Source organism: Pan troglodytes, chromosome 14 (genome assembly GCF_028858775.2).
Source record: "Pan troglodytes isolate AG18354 chromosome 14, NHGRI_mPanTro3-v2.0_pri, whole genome shotgun sequence".
Classification (NCBI taxonomy): Eukaryota; Metazoa; Chordata; class Mammalia; order Primates; family Hominidae; genus Pan; species Pan troglodytes.
Window position 1 is genome coordinate 58,522,693 of NC_072412.2, and position 27,568 is coordinate 58,550,260.

General features: G+C 40.5%; 1 protein-coding gene and 1 long non-coding RNA gene across 2 annotated transcripts; one reads left to right on the forward strand and one right to left on the reverse strand.

Moving 5' to 3' along the window:
* Positions 1 to 40: 40 nt before the first annotated feature.
* On the forward strand, positions 41 to 23,291 carry OLFM4 (olfactomedin 4). Its single transcript, XM_522764.6, has 5 exons — positions 41 to 268; positions 5,567 to 5,719; positions 13,142 to 13,354; positions 14,336 to 14,495; positions 21,203 to 23,291. The coding sequence occupies exons 1-5, from the start codon at positions 65 to 67 to the stop codon at positions 22,003 to 22,005; spliced, it is 1,533 nt and encodes a 510-aa protein (XP_522764.3). The 5' UTR covers positions 41 to 64; the 3' UTR covers positions 22,006 to 23,291.
* Positions 19,001 to 25,873, reverse strand: LOC107967914 (uncharacterized). The gene is made up of 3 exons (XR_001708739.4): positions 25,689 to 25,873; positions 20,434 to 20,812; positions 19,001 to 19,209 (listed from the first exon to the last, which is right to left on the reverse strand). It is a non-coding gene; the product is annotated as an uncharacterized LOC107967914 (long non-coding RNA).
* Positions 25,874 to 27,568: the final 1,695 nt, after the last annotated feature.

The following is a 27,568-nucleotide window of genomic DNA, read 5'->3' on the forward strand; positions in this document are numbered from 1 at the left end:
ACTGGGCACTATAAGAAGCCCCTGGGCTGTCTGCAGAGCCAGCGGCTCCAGCTAAGAGGACAAGATGAGGCCCGGCCTCTCATTTCTCCTAGCCCTTCTGTTCTTCCTTGGCCAAGCTGCAGGGGATTTGGGGGATGTGGGACCTCCAATTCCCAGCCCCGGCTTCAGCTCTTTCCCAGGTGTTGACTCCAGCTCCAGCTTCAGCTCCAGCTCCAGGTCGGGCTCCAGCTCCAGCCGCAGCTTAGGCAGCGGAGGTTCTGTGTCCCAGGTGAGGAGGCCCCAGAATCTGAATGAGCTGCATTCATTCCCTTCCATTTGCTTTTGGGTACCTGAATACAATTTCATGGATGGCTAGACCTGGGCACTCTAAAAGATTTACGACTCATTTTGTTAACTATAGGTGCCCTGGGAATGAATTAAAGCCTCAGTAAAATAATTAAATTGTTAGCAAGAGAGACGATATCTCAGTTCTCCAGCTGGGACTTTTGAGAATATCTATGCTTTAGAGGAATTCTCAAATCTGGCTGCACATTAGAATGGGTGGCCAGGGGGACTCTAAAAGTACAGATGCCTGGGTTCTGTACTTAAAAAAATCCTACATAGATGTATACAAATCAAATATTTTAAAAAACCTCTCCCCAGGTGATTCTAATATACAGTCCAAGATGGGAACTGTTAGGGAAAGACTCTGTGAGTTGCAGCTCTGGGAAAGTTTGTCCAGTTGTTTTGCTGCCTGGCAGGATCCCGGAATGGTGAACAGTAGCCCTCGAGGGAGTGAGAGCCGCAGTGCCCTAGTTGAAGCCCTGACCATTTCTCTTGGCCTGGTTTATAAAGGAGGTGGGTGTCAGAAATAAGGGGGGAGTTACTGGTCTTTAGCAAAGTGTTATTTATTACCAGTGGACATTTGCCTAGGGGAGTGTTCACTCTTTGCAGTCTTCTTTACAGGGAATCTTCAGGACCGTTTCCAGCTCCAAACAACAGTAGCAACAAACAAACAAAACCAAAACTCATGCATTACAACGAGGCTGGTACAGCTAGGCTAAGTGCATTGAAGGCATAGTAAGCCCAGTTCCGTGGGGGATGAGTCCTCTTTGGATCTCCTTTAAAGAAAGGAGAATGGGCTGGAGGGCATGAGAGGTTAGGAGGTAAGAAGCAGTTATTCATTTCACTCTGGGCCTTTCTGCGGGAACCCCACTCTGCAAACCTCCTAGGCTATTTTTGCTAAGGTATAACTTGGGGTGGGGGAGTCTTATCTGGGCCAAAGCTTCTCTCTCTAAGCCTCTAGGATCTTTCCTCACAGGTCAGGTAGCTGCTTACATTATCATGCTTGAATGGAAGGGCAAATGGGAGAAGGGGGAGGAAAAGACTTTTATTTGTTTTATTTTGACCATCAGAAATTACAGATAATAAAAATGTGATAATTAACAAGTGATTTGGATAGGGCCTAGATAGAAACAGCAGCAATAACATTTACTGTGTGTCTAATAAATGCCAGGACTACGTTAAGTACATAATATATATCTTTTTGTTGTTGTTGTTGTTTGTTTGTTTTTTGAGACAGAGTCTCATTCTGTCACCCAGGCTGGAGCGCAGTGGCACGATCTCGGCTCACTGCAACCTCCACCTACCAGGTTCAAGCGATTGTCCCACCTCAGCCTCCTGAGTAGCTGGGATTACAGGCACCCACCACCACGCCCGGCTAATTTTTGTATTTTTAGTAGAGATGGAGTTTCACCATGTTGGTCAGGCTGGTCTCGAACTCCTGACCTCATGATCTGCCTGCCTCAGCCTCCCAAAGTGCTGGGATTACAGGCATGAGCCACCGCACCTGGCCTGTATTATCTTATTTAACCCTAAGAGGTAGGTACAATTAATGGTCCCATTTTAGAGATGTGAAAACTAAGGCTTATCAAGGTGAAGTCATTAGTTTTAAGTCAGTAAGCTAGCAAGTTATATAGCTCAAAATTAGTCTGTCCATTCTCTTCACCATGTCTGTACATATAGGTTTCTATATTTCCAAGGAGTATAGATGAAAATTGCTTATTTTTTAGTTAGAGGAGGGAGGCTTGGGAATCATAAGTAGGCACAAGGATTCTTTGCAGTCAGAAATCAGTTACATAAGTTTATTCTGTGATACTCAATGATTTCTGGGGATGATGAGAATTGTCTAGCACTCTTTTTTGGACTGAGGTTAACAATAATAATTTATTATGAAGCTCCATCACCAGTCAGAAACCAGCATTTGGGTAAGATTATCAGCTATAATAATAGAAAATAAAATATAGATCAAGAAACAGAGAAATCCAGAATGCCTATTGTCTGGTAAAAAGACAAATATTTAAAAGTAGATGAGACATGGTAGTTAAATTGGACTTAGAGGTTTTAATTTTCCTTTTTACTTATCTCTCCCTGGTGAGTCAGTATCACAACTCCAACTTTTTTTTATACTGGACTAGGAGTCAATTTCACTATCAACCTAATTTTCTGGGGCTGGCTGTCAGCTTGATGAGCTCTTTGGAAGGTGGTAGAAAACACTTTTATAACTGTCATTGAGTAAGTTCCAAACATATCATTTTCTGTACTTTGAAAATGTTGAGTACCATTATTTTATACCTTGAATCTTTGCTGACACTTAGCCTTGGCTACTAATTAGAGCCAGTTGCAACCTTAAATCACCTTAAATGTGAGTTGCACCTTCTGCTGTAAGCACTCAGAGTACTCTCTGCCTCAGACGTCTCCCTCCTGAGGAGGGGCCTCTGCAGGGTCCTCAATTCACAAGACTAGGAAAAGGCTCAATGCTCGCTCCACAGAGTAACTGGTATAGTTGGAACTGCAACGAGTCACGTGTTTTGTTGTCATCAGGCTACAAGGCTGGTTTGAAAAAACGAGTAGGGCTTTCAGAGTGACAGTGGGCCTGATTCCTGGGCAGAAATTGAGTCTTAATCGTCTCCCTAAAGCCAGAACCTGGCATAGTGTAGACATCAGTAAATGTTAATTGAACACGTGCTTAGGGAAAACCTACCAATATAAGGTGTCTTGTGAGGTACTCAGGGTCCTATTTGCCCTACAGAAGGGGAATCGCATATTCTTCCAAAGGCCAAGGGGACAAGGGCTTGTCTTTGTCTCCCATCCCCCATGCTTCATTCATGTAGAGTTTGGGCATTCACCGCAGAGAGAGACTCATCACCATTAGCTTCATTGTCTTTGAATGCGAGGAGCAGAAATATCTCTAATGGGAGACACTGATCAAACTTATGGACCATTTTGATGTCAGCTGAGCATGCTGGGCTGATGATAAGCAGGATGGAAGCTGGGGGAGTCCACAGCATTGGGACAGAGATGTTCAATAGAAACCGATGGAATGGCTGACAGCAGGGCTCATAATTATTTGTCTGTCTTTCAAGTGAACTTCAGGACTAAAAGTTGTTAGCTAGTGGTTCCTAATTGACTGTCTAGAGATTGCTTGATGATATCCACTGTTTTCTGAGTTGGCAGAATTTTTCGGAGAACTCTGAGAATGGCCCAACCCTGTTTGTGCAGCTAATTAAACTCCCCTTGTTAAAATGCAATGCAAGATTTTTTTTTTGCTAGACTGTTATTATAATAAGCTATTTCTTCAAAAGTCCTTGATATGTCGGTCTTTTCTGTAAAAGCCTTGGCATGCTTGAGTTGGAGTCTTTCTATCTTTGGAGAAATGAGTAAAGCTGGTTTCAAGGGAAGCCGGCCTCTCTGATAGGTTCCTGGTGTATCTTACCGAGTCTTTATTCATCTCTGGCAAAGACCCTTCCCCTATTCAAACCCTGCTGTCCACCCCTATGTTCGACATAAATCTGCTTGTTTCTCCTCCCTACTCCTGAACTGTTTCCCATGTAGGGATGTGATTGGAAAAGAAAATTGAGACCAAGGTAATAAATTTTGACCAAACACATAAAAAATATGATTGGATACACACACACATTTTTTTTTCTGCTCATCTTGAAACTTAAATTAAAAACAACTTAGATGCAAAAGGCTTGATTGGCCCCGAGGCCAGTGATAAAATAAGTCTTCATTATAGAAGCATCTAGACCCAGCTTGATCAGGCATTATGGAGGTTGGTGGCCATTAAATGCACAGGACCCATGACACCACCTGCAGCTGGCTGACCTGAACTTTGAGAGACATGGCCAGAGTCTCTTCTGGCTCTGAAGACCATTGCTGTCTCCTTAGAGGTCATAAAAAGTCCCTTCAGGCTGATGTTCCACAGGTGAGCTTTGGGTTGGCTTTCAGATGAGATCATTAAAAGGCACAGCAAATTGGCTGCCAAGGGTTACTCTGTAAGGCAATAGTAGTAATAAAAAAATGTTAATTGTGCTGGGATCCTCTTGGGGAAGTTCAAAGGGGACAAAAGAAAAACAGGATCTTTCAAATGTGTCATTTAAAAATATGCAGTGGCACTGAAGTGTGAGTCTGAATATCTTAAAGAAACATAAAATATTTTAAAATGAATTTTTCTGCAAATGGTAAGCTGGAAAAAAACTTTTATTAAAAAAAATTGCACAAAACCTTCAAGCTCATACGCTATTCACTTTCTAACAAATGGCTGGTTCCCATTTTGAAGGATGTTAATTTGCAATTTCCCAGGCGATGAGAGGATATGAATTTGCATCATATATTTTCACTGTAGCCCACATCTTTGGTGATTCCCTCATTCTGATGAAAAGGAATTAGATTGGGTTGGGGTGAAGGTGAGGAAGAGAAAATGAGCAGTAGAAGGAAAGAGAATGTGACATTTTCAGATCACCTACTCTGTGCCAGGGACTTGGCTCACATTACTCCGTTAATACTGAGGACGACCCTGTGAAGTAGGTTATCTCTATTTTACAGATGAAGGAACTAAGAATTAAGGAGATTTCACATCTAGCAAGTGCTAGAATTGAAATTCAAACTTAGCACTCTCATAGCTTCTTTATTTCCCTTTCCTTGCATAGAGGTAGGAATAATCTCCTTTAAGACTCCAGAATGGCCGGGCGCGGTGGCTCACGCCTGTAATCCCAGCACTTTGGGAGGCCGAGGTGGGTGGATCACGAGGTCAGGAGATCGAGACCACCCTGGCTAACACGGTGAAACCCCGTCTCTACTGAAAATACAAAAAATTAGCCAGGCGTGGTGGCGGGCTGTAGTCCCAGCTACTTGGGAGGCTGAGGCAGGAGCACAGAGTGAACCCGGGAGCCGGAGCTTGCAGTGAGCCGAGATCGCGCCACTGCACTCCAGCCTGGGCGACAGAGTGAGACTCCGTCTCAAAAAAAAAAAAAAAAAAAGCCTCGAGAATGGAGAATCTTCCTTTAGGTAAAGTCTGCTGGCGTAGTGGTTTTCGTACAACCAGTGGCGATGTGGCTAAACGCTGGGTGGTCCCCACCTGTGAAAACAAAGCTGTTTTAGCTTGTTTCTATGATTTTATTCATTTATGTTTTGGACTCCACTTACTTGCCTGTAAGTACTCTCGACAAGCCAATTTCTGTCACTCCAGTTGCCAAAAGCTCAGATTCCAGCTTGTTATTGATGTTCAACTTGTTATTATTTACAGTTGTTTTCCAATTTCACCGGCTCCGTGGATGACAGTGGGACCTGCCAGTGCTCTGTTTCCCTGCCAGACACCACCTTTCCCGTGGACAGAGTGGAACGCTTGGAATTCACAGCTCATGTTCTTTCTCAGAAGTTTGAGAAAGAACTTTCTAAAGTAAGCATTTTCTTTTCAAGCAATATCTTGATAAAGAGAAACAAAACAAAATGTGTTTTAATTTAGGATTTTATAAGCAATCATTCTTCACTGTATCAAAGACATCACGTTTTTATTCTATGGTGATTTTAGTATTTATTTTATAGGACACCAATGGAGTTCTTATTAAGGCAGGGAAAATGAGAGCACAGGAAGAGAGTGGGATTCAGATTGTTCACTCCGTGGATAAACTCACTATAGTATTGTGGTACTTATGCAGTTGGAAAGAAGCCTTGAGCTCTCCTTGCAAACCCCAACCTGCAATTTTTATTTTGTTTTGACGCTGCTTCTTCCTTTTGGTCTTCTAGATCTTTCCTCAAGCTTTGCTTTCTTTTCTTTCTTCTCCTCTATCCCCTTTAGTTCTATTCTATCTCCCTTCTCTTTTTCCTTTTCTTCGATTTCTATTCCATTCCTGCATCCTTTAGTTTCTTATTTCTCTTGCCTCAATCCTTGCCCTTATTCATCCCTTCTAATCTCTCTTTTCCTTTCCTGGTTAATTCTTTTTTGGGGGGGACATTTTTGGGTATTTTCTTACTTTTAGATGATCTTTTTTTCCCTCCTTCTTTTCCCTTCCTCCACTTCCACTCCTTCAAATCCTCTCCCTCTCATCCTCCTCCCTCCCTCTCTCTTTCCTTTAATCCTTTTTTATCTTTACAAATTGCTCACTTCCTTCTCTCTCCCCCTCACTCTCTTTTTTTGTGACAATAAGTTGTAGTCTCTTTTATTTTTTTCTATTTTCTCCAAGTGAAACCCAAGGTTGTAGTCTCTTTATTTTTAATCTTATTTTTTTTTGGTGTATAGTAGGTGTATGTATTAATGGGGTACATGAGATACCCTGAGACAGGCATGCAATGCGTAATAATCACATCATGGAAAATGGAGTGTCCATCCCCTCAAGCATTTATCTTTTGTGTTACAAACCATCCAATTAGACTCTTTTACTTATTTTAAAATGTACAATGAAATTATTATGGACTATAGTCACCCGGTTGTGCTGTTGAATACTAGGTCTTATTTATTCTTTCTAACTACTTTTATTTTTTACCCTTTAACTATCCCCACTTCCATCCTCACCCTCCATCTCTTTCTTCATGGTTATCTTCTATTGTCTCAGCAGGAACATTACATTTGATGTGTCCAATATTAGACAAAAATTGAAGGCTTCCCTGGGAATTTGAATCAAGACTAATAGGTTTCTCAGCCTTGGTAAAAACACTGACTTGAACTCTGATTACTGTTTTTTTCTTTAGCCAGAGGAAGTTATCTTAAAGGGTTTGCCTTTCTCTGGGCTGGCTGGAGCAATGTGACTTGGTGTTCTAGTTTTGACCCCTTCCACCTTTTCAGCCCAAGTTAAAAATCAGTTAGAAAAGTTCCTATTTTCTGCACAGGTGAAGTCCAAGCTAGGCTATAATCACATTATGCATTATTTAATACAACTCCATTAATTTACAAGGAGCTCTGGCTTTACTGCAAGATTCAGAATAAGTTTTCCTAAGAAATTTAAGCTTTGCCACCTCAACATCCAACATAGTTATCCTTTAAAACAAAAATTATGATGAGGCTGAGACCCTACTTTCAGCCTGAATTGGTAGATAAATATTCTAAGTTTAAATGAGTGTCCAGGAAAATGTGTTTGACTACTCTAGAAACCTAGCTGCTTAAGAAATATAATGTCCTTGAATTAATCAGCGGAAAAGGCACAGCATTAAATTATAAATTCTAACCATTAATATTCATAGCCTTATTCCAGCATAATCAAGTACAGATAAGAAGTTATGCATAAAAACATAACAAGTAGAGGAAAATCCTAGGTAAAGATCTTTTCAGTTAGAGTCATTTGCTTTGAAATAGTGGAAACTACTGATTTACATGTTGTCTTTGCTGGCAGCAGTGTGAAGGGCAGTTTGAAACCTTATGCGCTCCAGGGAGAGTATGTGGCTTGCCAGGTTTGTGAATATGGGACATTTAATTCCAATACTGTACGGGGGGCTGGTAACATCTGCTTTGCTAATGACAGATAGGGAAGAAGTGCAGAATAGGTGGGAAAGTTTTAGTTCTGAATGTGTCGGTGGCTGCTCTGATCCCAAAAAAACTGTGATTGTGGCCTAAGAAAAAAGTTTATCTGCTAGCTAGGATTTATATAATCGATTTAGTGTGACAGGTGATAATAACAACAATAATAGTAGCAGTTTGTGCTTTTTCAAATGCTTCCAGTTCTATTCTCCTCTCAAGTAACCCTTTAAGGCAGATAGGCCAGGTGTTGTCTCTCCCATTTTAGAGACAGTAAAACTGCAGTTCATAAAGGTAAGGAGACTTGCCCAAGGTCATTCCTCTCTTGGCTGGTTAAGCCAGGTCAGAATTCGAGTCTTCAAAATCATCTCAACTCTCTTTCCTCTTGGCCATGCTGTTAGCATCCTCCAAGGTAGGCCCAGGAAGAGATGCAGTAGTAATGCCTTCAAATCCAAAGTTATCCCTTTAGCTGAGGGCTTTCGAATTTCCAAGTGAGTTATTACAGCTGTCCCTAGGTTGCCTTGAAAATCGTCATTTATCCGGGGGCCTGGGAGAATGCCCGTTTAGGACAGGCCAGTAGAAAAGGTTTTTGACTGCCTTACATTGATTCATTATCTGTCAGTACACAGAGAAGACAGGGAGCTGCCTCTGCATAAGATGCTGAAAGCATTTTATACTTTTCTGTTGTTTACGGTATGTCCTTTTGTGACTATACTTAGGAAAGGGATGGCACAAAAGGCAGCTCAGGATTTTCTCTTTCTCTGGAGGCTTATGGTCTTTGGCATGAGTTATTTAATATGACACATTTGCTAGTAGATCCTCATGCACGGGAAGGTTGAGGCAGCCTAGGAGACATAAAGGCAACCCATAAAGAAATAACATTGATTGAGCCGTATTTTGTATAGTGAAATATAATAAATTAAAAGGTCAGATTGGAAAACGCTGAAATTACTGTTTCTCTATTAATTTCTATAATTCATAGGGCCTCCATTAACTAGGCACTTAACGTACATTATCTCTAGTCTTTATGATAATCTTGTAAGCTCAGTATCATTACCCCCAGTTTACAGGAAACTAAGGGTTAAAGAAATTAAGTGATTTGCCCACTAAGTACTGAAGTTAGATTTCAGTCTAGTTGGGTCTAGCTCCAAAGTACTTTATATGTCTTTACAATCACTCCAGGCTCAATGAACCCTGTTACATTTACTTTGAAACATATATTGAAAATAGTAGTATGTTGCAAAGTAAACGTACTTATTTCAAATAGTCTGGCCATAGTTATAATCACAGGTTTTGAGAGACTGGCAGAAACATGAACCAGATTAATTCTTTAGCTTACTAGCACTACACCCTTATTTATTACAAGACCGCATTAATTATAAGGAACAATAACAAGCACCCTCAAATCAACGCTCACACAAATTTTATTCCTCATCAATGATATAGTATGTGCATAACAAGCAAAATAAAATGGAAGCTGTGAATGTTAGGCTGGTGGCTTAAAGGCTCAACTAAAACATAGATGAGCCGTCTAGTGCTCAGACTTGTCATGATGAGGAGCTTCGAGATAAAGATGTTGACACAGGACGTGTCTCCTCAAGGCTAGACCCATATTCTTGATAGAATGTTTAGCAGCGTCCCTGGTCTTTAGATGCCAATAGCACTCGCCCACCCCCCAGTTATGAGAACCAGGACAAAATCACCACCACTACCGCCCTCCCTTCATTTAGAACCACTTTTCTAGATCAAAATACAGCCATAGGTCAGCTAAAGACAGGGACATGTTCTGATAAATGCATCGTTAGGTGATTTTAACATTGGTGAACGTCATTGTATACTTACACAAACCTAGAGGGTGTAGCCAACTACACACTCAGGCTATATGATATAGCCTATTGCCAGGCTACAAACCTGTACAGCCTGTGACTGTACTGAATAATGTAGGCAATTATAATACAATGGTAAGTTTTTGTGTGTGCATATATATCTAAACATAGAAAAGGTACAGTAAAAATATGATATTTATAATCTCATGGGACCACTGTCATATATGCGGTCTGTCACAGACAAAAATATTATGCAGCAAATGACTGTATTTTCCAGAAGAAGAAAAAAATGCAGAAAGTGCCCCAAGTGCCAGGGATGTGGGACTGGAGGCTCCCAAGCAGGCTGGGCTGCCTCTCCCAAGACTGCACCTCCCAGGAGGAGCTGGCATGTGGTCAGCATTGTCCACGCATTCCCAAAGCTACAGATTCATATATGTGAAAAGTTCATATGAATGATTTACTTAAATTAGTAAAGTTCACACTCTGAAGTCTTTCTGGCCCATCCCCAAGCTCTTTTGTGTCTTCTCTAACTCCACGGATGATTGCTATTTTCCTGAACACCACTGAGCGTCCTTTAAGTGTCAGCTGAAGAACCTTGAGTTTTTTCCTCAAATGGATCTTTACAGACCCTTCATTTTGTCTGCACCAGGGCAGGCACACCACACATTTTTATAGGTAACAAACTCCAGAATATGCCTTGCTTTTTTTTGTGAGAATCTAGGAGAACCACATTTTATTTAGCAGAGATGACAGTTGAATCACTCATTTTTGTAGAACAACAGCTGCGATGTGCCACCAAAATGTTCCAGAGAAGCTGAGGGTGTTTCATTTGTTCCAAGAGCTGGCAAGGCCAAATGCCAACAAGCATATTTATTTCTCAAACTTCCATTTCTGTAATGGATTGGCACTTTATTTATTTATTTTTTATCATAGTCAAGGTTTTATGCCTGAGTTTTGTAGACACTGGAACCTGGCAGCCCTATATCTGCAGTGCACTTGTGAGGGGGACTTGTTAGGTTTTATATACAGTGAGCCTTCCATAGCCTTGGTTCTGCATCTGCATATATAACCAAACTCAGATTGAAAAATTTCACGGAAAAAAACTAATAAAAATAACCATGTAACAACAGGAACTATACAAATAAAAAACAATACAACAATGATTTATATAGCATTTACATTGTTTTAGGTATTATAAGTAATCTAGACTTGATTTAAAGTATTTGGGAGGATGTGTGTAGATTGTAGGCAAATACTGTACCATTTTCTGTCAGAGTCTTAAGCATCCTTGAATTTTGTTATTCTTGGGAGGTTCTGAAACCAATCCACCATGGATACTAAGAGGTGGCCGTATATATGTTTTAACCTCCCTATCCACCAAAATATCACCAGCTTTGTCATCCTTCGAGTTATGGTACATCCAATGGCAGTGAGCATCAGTTGCCCGAGGAGATACACTAGCAGTGCCAAGGACTGTTTTTTCAACTTTCATTAAAATCCTTTTTGCCTGAAGCCCTAGCCCTTTAGGTCTGTGGTCTATGAGTCTACTTTAATTTGCACAATGGGGTTAAGTGGAAGGGCTGAAATGACAGAAGTTAGGATTGCTTTTGGTATGAGAAGGATTAAAGGCCAACATCTGGCTCTAAATTCACCCAGGCACTGTGGATCAGCTACTTGATATTAGTGTAGTTTTGGGAAAAGTATCACTTCAGTTCAAATTTTTAAAAAGCATATAAAGCCAGCAACTTATTTAATGAGCAGGTCCTTAAAAAAGCCATGGCATTTTCTTTAGAGATCAGACACAGAAAGAACCACCAACTGTGTTTATTAAAATATCCATTTGGAGATTCCAATTATACACTAAACTGCCAAGGGAATTTTTGGAAGTATTTTAACTTAATGATCAGACATTCAAATATATGCAACAAATCTGTAATTTAAAGGTCTGATTGCAATAATCAGTTCTTGGAATAAATGTGGGTGCACTTAATGAAATGTGTACTCTACAGGGCACACACACTCACATATTGTGTAGTAGGTTGGATCTTTATGCCACTTTGTAAAAGGCAGAGGGGATCAAAACTAATTGTATATGGTGATCAAAGAAGGAATTCGGCATAGCGCATTTCTCCCTTTTCCAGAAAATACTTAGATTTAGAGCCATGTTTCTAAATGGAAGGAGGGTGGTGTTGGCCGTGGCAATGATTTTGTCCCCAGGGAACATTTAGCAATGCCCAGAGACATTTTTGGTTATCATAACTGGAGAGTGGTTGGATGCAACTGGCATGAAGAAGCCAGGGATGCTGCTTAATATTGTGTAATTCACAGCACAACCCCCACAAGAAATGACAATCCAGTCCCAAATGCTAACAGTGCTGAGGTTGAGAAACAATTAGAGTAAGTGTGCTGAAGGGAGGAGAGATGGCAAGAGACTATGATACAAACCAGTTTAGTTTGGGGAGTTAATGTCTTCAAACATTAAAATAGAGATTAAGAAAAAAGGGCTCAATATCACTTGATCATTAGATGTTGATCTATCTAATGCAAATCAAAGCCACAGTAAGATATCATCTCATACCAGTCCAGAATGGCTATCATTAAAAAGTAAAAAAATAACAGATGCTGGTGAGGTGGCAGAGGAAAGGGAACATTTATACACTGTTGGTGGGAGTGTAAATTAGTTCAGCCATTGTGGAAAGCAGTGTGGTGACTCGAAGAACTAAAAAGAACTATTAATCAACCTAGCAATCCCTTTACTGGGTATATGCCCAAAGGAATATAAATTGTTCTACCATAAAGATACATGGGCGTGTGTGTACATTGCAGTACTATTCACAATAGCAAAGACATGAAATCAACCTAAATGCTCATCAATGGTACACTGGATAAAGAAAATATGGGCCATATACACCATGGAATACTTTGCAACCATAAGAAAGAATGAGATCATGTTCTTTGTAGGAACATGGATGGAGCTGGAAGCCATTCTCCGAAGCAAATTAACACAAGAAAAGAAAAGCAAATACCACATGTTCTCACATATAAATGAGAGCTAAATGATGAGAACACATGGACACAAAGAGGAGAACAACAGAAGTGTACTTGAGGGTGGAGGGTGAAAGGAGGGAGAGGAACAACAACAAAAAAATCTATTGGGAGCTAGGCTTAGTACCTGCGAGACAAAATAACCTGTACAACAAACCCCCATGACATGAGTTTACCTATATAACAAACCTGGGTATATACCCCTGAACCTAAAAACTTTTTGAAAAATGGAGATTAAAATATACCTGCAAATGATGATGCTGAAGCAAAATTATTTTTAGTCTAGCAAAGTATAAAATCTACCTCCCTTCAATTGGAGTAATAAGTTCTTTGTATATGGATAGATTTTAAAAATCTAGTTAAATGTATTTTTGATCTATTTATTTACAAAACACAATGATTGGCAAGAATCAAATAGTTCTCAACTCAAGCGCTCGGTAGTGGAAGAAGATGGTGTGATACTACTCAGGGAATTGGCTTGAACCTTTTGATTTTCTTTCAGGTGAGGGAATATGTCCAATTAATTAGTGTGTATGAAAAGAAACTGTTAAACCTAACTGTCCGAATTGACATCATGGAGAAGGATACCATTTCTTACACTGAACTGGACTTCGAGCTGATCAAGGTAGAAGTGAAGGAGATGGAAAAACTGGTCATACAGCTGAAGGAGAGTTTTGGTGGAAGCTCAGAAATTGTTGACCAGCTGGAGGTGGAGGTAAGGAGTGAACTCACTTCTTGGTAAATTAATAATAAACTCCCTTCAGTGACTGTAAGCAAGTACTAGTACCAGGAAGTGAAACTCTCTCTTCCAACTTCTAATTCTCTACTGTCTCATGGCCACATGGCATATCACTATGTTCTGTTTTGGATAAGGGCCTGTGTTTGAATAGTAAGTTAAGCACATTGGGAATGTGCTGACTTAGGAGCAGATGTCGTCTAATGGTCAGAATCCTGCCCCAGAATAAAATGCCCTTTCAACTTCTCTGAAAAGGAGCTGGCATAAAGTTGAACAACTGTTCATGGCCAAGCTATATGAGGTGTCTTCTCTGCTCTAGATTTATCCTCATGGAACTAGAAATCCACAATATACCTGATTGTGGTAAACTTGCTAGGTTTGTTTCTCCTTTTGAATAACCTGGAATCCTTCTCTGCAAACTGGAAACCCGCTTTAAGAAATTTCTTGTATATTTCTGTAAAGCCTTTTAAGATCTGTGGATAAAGACCATCACATTAACGTTATGGTTGGGTAATTTATATCAACAAAAATTTACTAGCACAGTCATGACATGGGCTATAATTGAGAATTCTAGTTACATATTTTAGAATTTAAGCTTTCTCTGGCCCTCACCATTCATTAGAATCTTAATTATAATACAACATGAGTAAACACAAGTTTATAGGGGAAGGTTATTAGAAATGAACTTTAATGGACATTTGTGGATGCTGAGGATGAGCTTGGGCTCTATTATTAAAGCTGTTAAAATCTTTGCCATTTTCTTCTTGTCACACACATCTGCCTGAGATCTGACAGGCATTCATGCTAAACCATAAAATGTATTCTTCCAAATGAAACCATTCAGAAGAATCTCTGGTGTATTCTCTGGCAATGTTTCACTAATGACAAATTCAGCCCTGGAATGTTTATGAAAGAAATTGCACCATAATATAAAGTCACTCTGAATTTTTATTTCCTTAGATAAGGAATATGACTCTCCTGGTAGAGAAGCTTGAGACGCTAGACAAAAACAATGTCCTTGCCATTCGCCGAGAAATCGTGGCTCTGAAGACCAAGCTGAAAGAGTGTGAGGCCTCTAAAGATCAAAACACCCCTGTCGTCCACCCTCCTCCCACTCCAGGTAGGCATGCCAGTTTTTTTAACCACTTGTGCCAGACCCCATAAGGAGCTGTGAGTGGGGTGGGGAAGGGATTGGGGATTGCAATGGTGAAAGAAGAAGGTAGGTTTTTTTTTTTTTTTTTTCAGTTCTCAGTTTTCTCTTCCATGTTTTAAAATTCCCTTCCTCCCAAGTATTCTACATGCTATCGTATTCTGGGTTTCACAGAGGAAGAGCACAAACAATGAGTTGATTTAAAGCAAAATCCACAAGTTACACGTATTCTCTTTGCATTTTCTAACAGGGAACAAAAATCTCTATGGTGATGGAGGCCCTATCAGGGGCCTCAGGGGAAAGCCTCTGGAATCTGTGTGTGGCATCCACTTTCCTGTGGTGTTAAGGGCTGATTGGCTCACTTATCTGATGAGCTGGGTTTATGCCTTTGATGCTGCCATCTTCTCTCTCTCCTTCTGTTTCTCTTTAATTTTTTCTTTTTTCTTCCTATAAATGCATGCTGAGCACCTGCTATATTGTGTGTCCTGAGATTCAGTGAGGATTAAAGGAATGACCCCACATATCATGTGCTTGTGGGTGTGTCTTGCCATTCCTCATGGATTGTGAGTTCTTGGAGTAGGGGTGGCATGTTAGTCTTTAATGAATTCTCATTGGGGTTAAGTACAGCACAGAGGTGGGTGTTCTGCAAATATACCCATGAACAGAGGCAGTGGAGTGTAGGGTACAAGAACATAGCTTTAGAATTCCAAAGACCTGAGCTTCTCAGCTAGGTGGCTGCAGCAAAAAGGATCCTTAATATCCTCATTTGTAAAATGGGAGAATAATAGTGCCTGCCTTGCAGGGTGGCTGTGGGGATTAATGAGTCAATGCTTGGGAAGCTCGGAACCTTATGATCGGCACTCACACGCTGGCAATGGATATTGTTAATAATGTTGATAATTGAAGCGAAAGCCTTGCAGCAAAACAAAAGCAGTGCCAGATCACTGTGCCCTGCAATGCATTCCTTCAGGTAAACTAAAGCCTCTCAGCCACAGTGTTCAGCCCCATTCTTCAGAGATATCAATGACACAGGGACCTTCTCTCTGCAGGTCCTGAGCATCTTAGTCTGAGTGGGGACTGTATCTTTTCATCAAATCATGCAATCCTTTTATTTTTATGAATTCCAATCCTCACACCTGCTTTCTTTTAGACTGTGTTTCTGGATTATTGTCATTGTAACTGATTTTTTAAGGCTTCAATTATTAAATAGGTATAGCCGTAGATATAAGCCTCTTGGTCTTCTTCAGGCGGATTTTTTTCCTCCCTCTGCAAATAGGAGTCTGTCCTACTATGACAGGTGTCATCTAATGGTCAGAATCCTGCCCCAGAACGAAATGGCCTTTCAACTTCTCCAGAAAGGAGGTGACATAAATTTGAACAACTGTTCAAATTTCTCATCCTGCATAGGAGGTTTAGGGCAGACAACATGGTCTGTCCTCTGTAATAAACTAAGGCTAAATTTAGTCTGGGATTAGTGGTGCAAAAATATAGCAAATGAGAGCTGTTTCTGCTGGACCACAGAGGACCCACTGAGGCAGAGGCTGAAGCAGTGACAACTCCTGATAATACCTGAACGAGCTCCCCAACACCCCTTGCAAATCCTCCTCATGGAATAGATTTTTCTGGCACAATTTTCTACGCATCCCTTATAATGAGGACATTTTAGATGAAGGAATATTCAGGGCCATCTAACTTAGCCTCGTCTTGTCTCAGAGGAGAAGACTTGGATGGTAAGGACGCTGCTTTTCCTGAGGCCACACAAGTAGTTAATGACAGAGCAGAAGCTGCAAGGCAAGGGTCTTTGCTCCCTGGTCAGTTCAGGACCGAAGGTGTCAGGCAGCAGTAACCCAAGGACAATGGTGGGGAGAAAATGCATTGCTTAGTACCCAGGGAAGAAAACAAGTGAGCCTGTTGGGTTGTTTTTGTTGGATTTTTTTTTTTTCCCAGAACTTTCCCCTAGGCCCTTACACTTAGACTTCTGTGATCCATCCTAGCCCAGCTGTGTTGTTTAAGCAAATTGGACCCAGATTTTTACTCACTTTCCCACAACCTTGGCTGTACCTGAATCCCTGCCAAGCCACTTGGCTCTCTTCCAGCTTTGTTCATATTATATTTATGATGTTTATATTAAACTGACTTTTGGTCACGTTTTTAAATCAATTTCTTTCACTTGCTCTCTTTCTGTTTGGATTGGTTGATAATGCAGAATTGGAAAATCCCCAAGCACCACAAACTTGTGAGCCTGTGGAGACTTTAATTAAAGTTATTCTCTATTATGGGACTTTAAAATCTGGCCTGTCTGCTTTTTTCACTGCAGAGTTGCACAGAATAAAAAAGACTATATGCAAGTCTCAGCTGTAAAGTAACTCTGCGGTCTCTGGGCCCCCTCCCTTATAGCTACAGTTTGCTAACCCAGTGGTCAGCTTGAACTTAGAACAAGTGAATGTATCCCAGGTTCAATAAAATATGCTTCCTATTTGGTTTTTGCTACAAACAACGTCCTTTTTCTGCCTCATTTCATAGAACTTTCTAATCTAAAATAATTGGCCTTCTACTCATTAACTTTTTTCCCTTAAAACTTCAGTCTGTCTCTGTTTTGCCTGTGAATCTAAATGACTGTATATAGGCCAAATGTGATCGGGTGCTCAGGGGTTGATCTCCAGTTTGCTTGGGGATGCAAGGTTCTATGCTGGTCCATAGTGATGCTCAGTAAGTAGTTGATGATTAAATGGGATCTGAAAGAAATGGGGTGACCTGCTAAAATCTCAAGCTTAGGGAAGAGCCACATGTTGAACAGCATATATCCAACACTTCAGAGTCAATTTAGTCTTAATCATTTTATGACTATGATTGTTTTAATTGCCTAATTCTTATAAGTCAATCATATTCTCCTCCTGGCTCAAACAAAGTTCAGTTGCCCAGTTGAGAGAGTGCATTAATAGATCCAAGACTAATTTTCCTCTGCAGGCATATAATTATTGGCTTCAAAAAAATGCTACTAACCATGATACTTTTAAAAAGCCAAGTCAGAATATTTTAAATTCTCATGATTATGGCTTCCTCAGGTATTTTCAGAGTACCATGGTGCCATCTAATGAATTGCATGATGAAGAGAGTGCCAACCAAGGCTAAACTTGTATAGAGGGTTCCTCAAATTATGTTCCATGGAGTAAATGCCAGGCTTTTTGAAAAACCAGATATGTAGCAGGGTGGAAGGCTAGTGTTTTATAAATAAGGGTAAGCTGAGTTTAGGTGATTTGATTAATCTTTCATTCCTTTATTCCACAAACATAATTTGGTGCCACTGTGTGGCTGGCCCTGTTCTGGGTACTGGGGTTACCAGCATGAGTAAAGAAACCTCCAGAAGCCACTATCTAGGAAACGAGACATCTAAACCTCCAGTTGTAACATGATGTGATTATATTGAGATATTTACCATTTACTGAGTAACATTTACATGTCTTCTCTGTATTTTTCGTAACTATTTTGCAGAGTTGGTATTATTTTTCTTCTGACATGAGGAAACTGAGGCTCAGAAGGTTAAATAACTTGCTCAAGGATACACAACTACTGTTGGAATCAGGCTTTGAATTAGAATCTGTCTAGTAGTATTTTCCATACTAGGCTGCCTTCCATAGCTGCTCTAACAGAGAGGTGCACCTGTGATTTCTGGAGTGAAAAGAAAATTCCAACAACTCACCTATCTGCTTAACACCAAATTATTTTTGCTTCCTTGCTAGTGGAGTAGGTAAAAGGGTACTTTTGCTCCTGACAGTTCTGTGCTGTGTGTTCTCTTCCACCAGAAAATGCAAAATGATTCAATGGTCTTTCAGAATTCTTGGATCATGATTGGGCAATGGGCTGTTGCCCAAGTGTCAGGGTGAAATTGGGATGGAAACTGGGTATGAAGTATGGAATGAAGTATGTCTAAGACCTTGACATGAAGGAAGGGGCTGGCAAGGAGCATGAGATAAGGGAGGGTAGTGAGAAGCTCAGTGAAGATGGGATGGGGGGATGAGGACTCTGAGGAACAGTGGGCACTGGACTGGCTGTCAGTTTCAGTATCGTGTCCAAGATGGTTTGCTGCCAGGAGTCGAGGAAGCCCGCCATAGCATTTTTCCTGGTCTGACATTGTTGTGGCCACATTTGTAGCATTGGCAGCAATGTTGAGTTCTCATCCCCATTTCCACTTCCTTTCTACCACAGCCGGGGCCCTAAAAATAGCCCTTTATCCTTACCCATAGAGGATAAAAGGAGGATAACAAATGAACAGGAAAGTGTTTAGGAATGTTTGGGAGGTGAGAAAAACAAAGTTTCATACATTTTAATATTTACACTGGGCAATTTGAATTTTCTGGTCAACTTATGAAATGATGAGCCACTATTACTATTAGTAGTAGTAACAATAGTAATAGCACTAATACTATTATACTAATAATAATGCAATTAGTTCAATGATAATAGCAGTAGTAATAGTAATTTTTTGAGAAGTTTATTTTGGTTCCTTCATGTCTAAAAATTTCCACATCTGGGGACAGAATAGTTTATCTTTAACCTCTTGGTAGTGCTTGAATAAGTTATATGCATCATAAATTTTCCTTAAATATTTTGTTGCTGTCGGTTTGGGATATTTTCTTTTCAGGAAGGCAAGACTCAATGAAGCAAGCAATTCTTGTCTTCCAACCTGAAAGAAAAAAAAGTGACTTTCCTCAGAGTGAAATGTAGTTAAATAAATAAGTTCTCAGGAAGATACTTTAGCTAGAAAATCCAGTTTGTAGCATATGGAAACTTGAACAGTTTTTGTTATCATTAAACTGAACACACCGCTAACTTTATTTTAATAATTCATGCATTGTTTCATAAACAAAAGCAAACAAGTATTCATCTGAGAGGTCACTTTTAATAGAAGAAATAATAATTTATAATTTTATTTATTATTTCTTCAGTGGAGAATAGTCTCTTGGCTGAAAACACGTTGCTTTTTTATTTATGAAATGGCACATGCATTATTAAAATAAACCTGTGACTGTGTTCTGCTTAATGATATGCAAAATTATTTGAGGTTGGATACAGAGTGGTTTCATTTCTCTACCTGTTGTATGGTTGGCTGGCTTTCTCACCAACTGCGGATTTATGAGAGCATTTAAGGAGCATATATTTAATTCTGGGACCAAAAAGCCCCAGCCGATTGGAAAAATAAAAACAGAATTTCTAGTAATGGTTTCACCTTTGAGCAGTCCTTGGGTGAGAAGGATGGAGAGGGAAAGCATTTAGCAAGGAAAGGAATGGGTCTTTCCATATTGGACACAGCAGAGACCCAGAGACAAAGGCTTTGCTCCCCCTTCCCCACCTCCATGCTAATCTCAGGCAATTCTTTGGAGCTCTGCTTTTGGCTCCAGCTCACCTCATGTTCCTCAATGGCTCTCTGAGTCCCTGCAAGTATTTCAAGCCAAATCCAACAATTCAGGTTCTGCTCCTTTCCTGTCTCACCTGCTCTGCTCTGAGCAGCAGGACGAGGGAAAATGACCTCAAATATACTTGAAGTTGGGTTTTCTTTGTTATCCAATAAACCATCTCATGAGTTTTTTTGAGTCTTAAGATCCCAGAAAATGTGTGTTCAACTCTTTGGATAGTTATTATAAAAATACTGGAGGAACTGTATTTTATTTTTATAGCTCATAAACTCCTGGGATGGCAGGCATTTCAGCGGGAGTACAATGTGAAGGGTTGATCGCCCAGACTGTTATTTACCCAAGTGTTACAGGGAATGTAGATTCAGTGGACCAGTGAATCTTGTCCCACTTGATTGTACACATTGTGACAATGACAGTGTCTGGATGGAAAGATGAAATACTTGCATGTCATTCTATGGCACAATAGCATATGGGTTATGAACAGCAGGACTCACCTTGTAACTCTGCAGCAGGACGGTCAGCAAGTGATTTATTGATGGGCTGTGCATTGGGTACGGAGCAGGCAATGTTGCCCCAAAATAACTTTATGGCTTCTCAAGGGTGAAATCCCACCATTACAGGACCATCTTTCTGGATCTATAAAATGCTATATTTAAAACATCCTCTTCTGAGAATAGCTTAAAGCAGGATTGGTACCTGGCGTGGATGTGCAGTTGGGGGTCCCAAGGAAGGGGAGAGTGAGGAAGGGCATGAAGCCTTGCCTGGGAAAATCTTCTCCCTCATCACTATTCTTTCTGGGATAGATTTCTATAAATCTTGTGGATTTATAGAAATAGGGTAGGATTGTGGAATAATCTTGCTTCCTTGATTTTGCTATAAGAAAAACAAAATAAGATAATATTTGCAAAATGCTTTCTGATAGAAGGAAATATATTAAATTCACCAAGTCTCCCTTTCCTCTCTCTGGGCCTCCAAACTTTTTAAATATAGTTCTTGCTGGTTTCATTATTCCTATTTTCCAGATTGAAAGCCCACCCATGGAAACAGAATGTAGTTCTCTGTAGAGCTGACATCGGGTTTGCATTGAGACTGAATGCACTGAACTAAGAGGAGGTTTGGCTCTTCTCCATCAGAACCACTGTTGTTATTGAACCTTGACAGGAAAAATATTTATAGATTCCTTTGGTGCTTAGGATATTAAACTATTTGTATCCTGTCATTCCTTTTCTCTAAAAATGCCTTTTTATTTTCTTGTTTGTATAGGGAGCTGTGGTCATGGTGGTGTGGTGAACATCAGCAAACCATCTGTGGTTCAGCTCAACTGGAGAGGGTTTTCTTATCTATATGGTGCTTGGGGTAGGGATTACTCTCCCCAGCATCCAAACAAAGGACTGTATTGGGTGGCGCCATTGAATACAGATGGGAGACTGTTGGAGTATTATAGACTGTACAACACACTGGATGATTTGCTATTGTATATAAATGCTCGAGAGTTGCGGATCACCTATGGCCAAGGTAGTGGTACCGCAGTTTACAACAACAACATGTACGTCAACATGTACAACACCGGGAATATTGCCAGAGTTAACCTGACCACCAACACGATTGCTGTGACTCAAACTCTCCCTAATGCTGCCTATAATAACCGCTTTTCATATGCTAATGTTGCTTGGCAAGATATTGACTTTGCTGTGGATGAGAATGGATTGTGGGTTATTTATTCAACTGAAGCCAGCACTGGTAACATGGTGATTAGTAAACTCAATGATACCACACTTCAGGTGCTAAACACTTGGTATACCAAGCAGTATAAACCATCTGCTTCTAACGCCTTCATGGTTTGTGGGGTTCTGTATGCCACCCGTACTATGAACACCAGAACAGAAGAGATTTTTTACTATTATGACACAAACACAGGGAAAGAGGGCAAACTAGACATTGTAATGCATAAGATGCAGGAAAAAGTGCAGAGCATTAACTATAACCCTTTTGACCAGAAACTTTATGTCTATAACGATGGTTACCTTCTGAATTATGATCTTTCTGTCTTGCAGAAGCCCCAGTAAGCTGTTTAGGAGTTAGGGTGAAAGAGAAAATGTTTGTTGAAAAAATAGTCTTCTCCACTTACTTAGATATCTGCAGGGGTGTCTAAAAGTGTGTTCGTTTTGCAGCAATGTTTAGGTGCATAGTTCTACCACACTAGAGATCTAGGACATTTGTCTTGATTTGGTGAGTTCTCTTGGGAATCATCTGCCCCTTCAGGCGCATTTTGCAATAAAGTCTGTCTAGGGTGGGATTGTCAGAGGTCTAGGGGCACTGTGGGCCTAGTGAAGCCTACTGTGAGGAGGCTTCACTAGAAGCCTTAAATTAGGAATTAAGGAACTTAAAACTCAGTATAGCGTCTAGGGATTCTTTGTACAGGAAATATTGCCCAATGACTAGTCCTCATCCATGTAGCACCACTAATTCTTCCATGCCTGGAAGAAACCTGGGGACTTAGTTAGGTAGATTAATATCTGGAGCTCCTCGAGGGACCAAATCTCCAACTTTTTTTTCCCCTCACTAGCACCTGGAATGATGCTTTGTATGTGGCAGATAAGTAAATTTGGCATGCTTATATATTCTACATCTGTAAAGTGCTGAGTTTTATGGAGAGAGGCCTTTTTATGCATTAAATTGTACATGGCAAATAAATCCCAGAAGGATCTATAGATGAGGCACCTGCTTTTTCTTTTCTCTCATTGTCCACCTTACTAAAAGTCAGTAGAACCTTCTACCTCATAACTTCCTTCCAAAGGCAGCTCAGAAGATTAGAACCAGACTTACTAACCAATTCCACCCCCCACCAACCCCCCTCTACTGCCTACTTTAAAAAAATTATTAGTTTTCTATGGAACTGATCTAAGATTAGAAAAATTAATTTTCTTTAATTTCATTATGAACTTTTATTTACATGGCTCTAAGACTATAAGAAAATCTGATGGCGGTGACAAAGTGCTAGCATTTATTGTTATCTAATGAAGACCTTGGAGCATATGTGCAACTTATGAGTGTATCAGTTGTTGCATGTAATTTTTGCCTTTGTTTAAGCCTGGAACTTGTAAGAAAATGAAAATTTAATTTTCTTTTCTAGGACGAGCTATAGAAAAGCTATTGAGAGTATCTAGTTAATCAGTGCAGTAGTTGGAAACCTTGCTGGTGTATGTGATGTGCTTCTGTGCGTTTGAATGACTTTATCATCTAGTCTTTGTCTGTTTTTCCTTTGATGTTCAAGTCCTAGTCTATAGGATTGGCAGTTTAAATGCTTTACTCCCCCTTTTAAAATAAATGATTAAAATGTGCTTTGAAAAAAGTCATCTTTTGTTTTATTTAATTTTAATTTTTTTTTTTAAAGCTCTTAACAGGGTAGTCCATATCTTGCTATGAGGTTGGGAGAATGGCTACCTCCCAAACACTAGTGCCAGGAGATTGCACACCTAACAACAGATCACATCAATAACTTTTATAAGAGTCCAAAGTTAGGCTGGCTCTTTCATTTTTCTTTCCCTCTAAAATCCACTCTTTCTGGCAGCTTTTATTGTACATGACTGCCCTATTATCTTTTGGGATATGACCTTATGTACTTATTAATTTGCATGACTGATCTGATTATTTCCAATGCTAGACTACATTTATGTAGCTTATGTTCCTTTTCCAATTGAGCTATGAACATGGATCAGAAGCCTCTGGATCTTCCCCAGACAGGAGGACTTGGGCAGAAAGCAAAAGGACTAACTGGCTATACCAGGAAGAGAAATACCTTTACCAAAGAGAATATGTAAGAAGACAGGTGACCTAGAGCTGGAAGGACACAGTGGACTGATGTAGTTAGTCTTACTGAAATGCTCATTTTGGATCCTTGCCAAACTTTTTGAGACAGATGGCAGCTATAATATTTAGTATTTTAGTAAGATTTTTCCCTATCTCTTCAGGGCTGAGTGTAGAGACAGGTATGCCCTTCAAAATGCAACAAGATATGAAGATAAAGACATGTATGTCATGTGAGATACAAGTTAAAAACCAGGATGTTATATTTAATCTGGCTCTAGGCAGTTTTCCAGATCAATGTTTTGTACCAAGTACACAGTATGACCTCTGAAGATTCAGGAAAGGAGGCAGGAAGCCAAGGTAACCCTAGCAATCAGCTTCTTATTTGAACTGCTACAGAAGCATTTGCCTGAAAAAATTCACTTCCCAGCCTCTTTCTCACTGGACGTGGTGTATCAGCCTGCAGTGACTGCCTGCAGGAAATCTCCCTGCAGGGAAGGTTGAAGGACTCAGGGATTCAGGCTCCTGGGTTTACCGCAGTGCAGTTACACAATGGGAAATTTAGCTCCAGATTCATCAGCTACTGCCTGTTTTGAAATTTACATATATATATTATAAACATAAATTACATAAGGTATAATTCACATGTGGTAAAACTTGCCAGTTTTAAGTGCACAATTCAATGAGTTTTGACAAGTGTATAGTCATGTAAAGGCTACCACAATTAGGACATAAAACACTTCCATCCTCCCTGAAATGTTCTCTTGTGCTTTTTTTATAGACAACTCCTACCCCCACCCTCCAGTCTCTGGCCACCACTGATGTTTCCTATACCTACGGCTTTGCTTTTTCCCCAAAGTCATGGACGTGGAATTATATAGTGAATAGGCTTTTGAATCTGCCTTCTTCAACAAGGGAATTAGTCGGTTCAAATTACCCCAGAGGAGAACTGGGCATTACTAATGCTCTTGGGGTTCCCTGCATTGTTTACTATCTTTCCTGGGGTTGGATAGGGGATTATGGAGAGCTGTGGTGACCTACTGCCCTTATAAGTGTTCCTAAGTGGCCTCTAGGGCCATGGGAGGGGTCTAAATCTGTGCACCAATCAAACCTACCAGGCAGCGCTCCCAAAGCATGAGGGTTTCTTGTTACCAGGCTTGTCGAAGGTTTGTTCTCCAATCTTTACTCCTGTACCACAAGCATCCCTACCCAGGTGAGACTGTATATTAATTAACATTGCATAGAGTGGTCATGGGCACAGGATTCAGAGTCATGCAAAAATGGATTTGACTCTTGGTCCTACTACTTGCATATGGTATGGTTTTGGGAAGGTGCCTGAACTTTTCTGAGACTCAGTGTCTTTTTCTGTAAGGTGGAATAAAACCACCTACCTTACAGTCCTCTTGGGTAAATGAAATGATATTAAGTATATAAAGTGTCTAGGAAAGTCCTTGGCCCATGCTCTGCCCTTTACGATGAGTTTTTAATCCCAGTTTCTCATTTTGAATTTTAGGTTCAGAATAGGCATTGGGTTGACAAGATATAAAGCTAACTGGGATTCAAGTTTACATTTCCCCTTATAATGGCTGTTGCAACTAGTGACTTTTTGAAGTAGGTGCCATTTTGGCATGAAAGAGTTCCAAAGGCTAGAACATCCTCTCTTGGTCCTCGACTCCAAGGTTGATCCTCAGAGCTGATATTTTCTATGCTTTGACTCCAAAAGATTGACCAATGTGAGCAGCAGAAACAAAGCCTGTTTCCCATTTCTTTTGGGCCACTGACAACCTAAACGAAGGCTGGCTGTCATGAAGCCCTATGGATAAGACTCAAATAAATGCATATGTTTTTCTACTCTCTTTGCTGTAGTCAATACAGGTATTGGCCTTTTCAGAACATGCATGGGTACTTACTTTGTACTCTGCTTTTAGTAAAATATATTTACCTCTTAAGGTTTGTTTATATCACCAATCTAAAGAGTCTACTTTTCTCCCCTTCTTGTTCATGAACCATTGAAAGGGAGAGCTTCACCCTCTGTCCTGTGACTGTGTGGGCTGCCTTCAGGATGATGTTGGGAGGTTCTGTGCCTGAGCCTTCAGTCATCTCAAACAGATGTCATGCCATGGGAGGGTGATTAGCATCCTGTGCTCCAGAATGTTCCGGAACAACAAAAGAGTAAATTGTGACACATCAGAAAATAAAAGGCAGGCACATTTCTAAGGCATGCTCTTAGTCAGTGGAACAGACCAGCTGGCCTGGCTCGTGGGTAAGAGATGCTATTTGAGCTGTCAGTTCAGTTGCCAGGCTCCACATCTGTAGCTCGGGATGCGCCCACTTGTCTCTGAGATCTGCATCTGTTCCTGGAACTTATTCAGGGGGAATAGCCCTTGGAATCAAGGTCGAGTAGGGAAAGATGGCCTTCAGTTTGTCCAAAGGGGAAATTTCTTGGGTGGCACCCTGAACCTCTTGGAACCAAAAGTTCTGCTAGTAGAATGGCTTCTCAGACCTTGGTTGCTCCGAGGACTGTTAAGGAAAGGCCTATGGTGTGTATGAGGACTTCCAAGGGGTTTTTCTAGAGCTCAGTGTATGTGGAGGGTGGCAGAGGATGGGTATGAAAGAATGAATAGGGCCCAGGATTTATATACCATCAAAGGAATTTGATTTCTGTACCTCCATCCATCAAATTTATAGTAACTTCAACTTTCTCAAGTCTTCTCTTTTTTCCCCAGCTTTACTGAGGTAAAATTGACAAACAAAAATTGTATATATTCAAGGTATATAACATGATACTTTGATATATGTATTCACTGTGAAATAATTGCCATCACTAAGTGAATTAACACATCAATTGCCTCACATAGTTAACCAAATCTCTTCTTTTTTTAGATTTTGCCAACTCATGTGTTCTTTTTGGTTGTGACCAACAATATTTTTATATCAATGTTACCCATGATTTTCTCTTTCACCTTGATGGCTGTTGTCAGGGTTCGGTGTAAGAACAGAAACAACATCTTTTAACTGGAGCTGCTGACTGCTCTATTAGATAAATCTCACTGTCTCAGTGACTTGGCATAAGTGGGTTTTTTTTTTCTCCCTCACTTCAGTGACCCCTGCTCTCATCATTTTGTCCTTGGTCATTGCTTCTTTTAGCATCTCTCTCATCCCAACACCCTTTCCCCCCCTCATTCCCCAGTTGTGGTTTTGTCTGGTGCTGCCACGATGGGAGAGAGCTTCTCTTCCAAGGTGACTCTCTTCCAAGCAGTGAGTCAGGGAGCCAGGCTATTTCCATCTTGTGTTATCACCATCTCCACCTATAGCTTCCAAGATTACTGTGCTCATCTGCATCAAGCAGCTAGAAAGGAAAAGACTGTGAAGAAGCCTATGTGAGAGGTTGGTTTAGGTTTGATCTGAAAGGTTCATTTCTGCACACAATCCATTAGCATAGGGTCATGCCTAGCTGCAAGGAAGGCTGGGAAACATATAGTTGATGGGTGCACAGGAGAAAACAAAATAGGTTGGTGAGCAGCCAGCCAGTCTGCCTTACCACTGTAGGTATTGCAAGAAGAAAAGGATTTAATACAGAGAATCAGGTGCTTACAAAATCACTGGAAAGGCTGAAGGTGCAGGGCAACTAGGTGCTGCAATTTAACAGCTGGCTTTGAGGTCACTCTACTACCTACAACCTAGAAATCAAGAAACTGCATCTGCTGCTACCATTGGGGTGTCATCCCCACATCCCCCAAACTGGACCAGATGATGGACTATGGACTTTATTTGCCACAAGCACTCATCTCTGCTTGTGCTCACCTATCCACCCCACTCCCT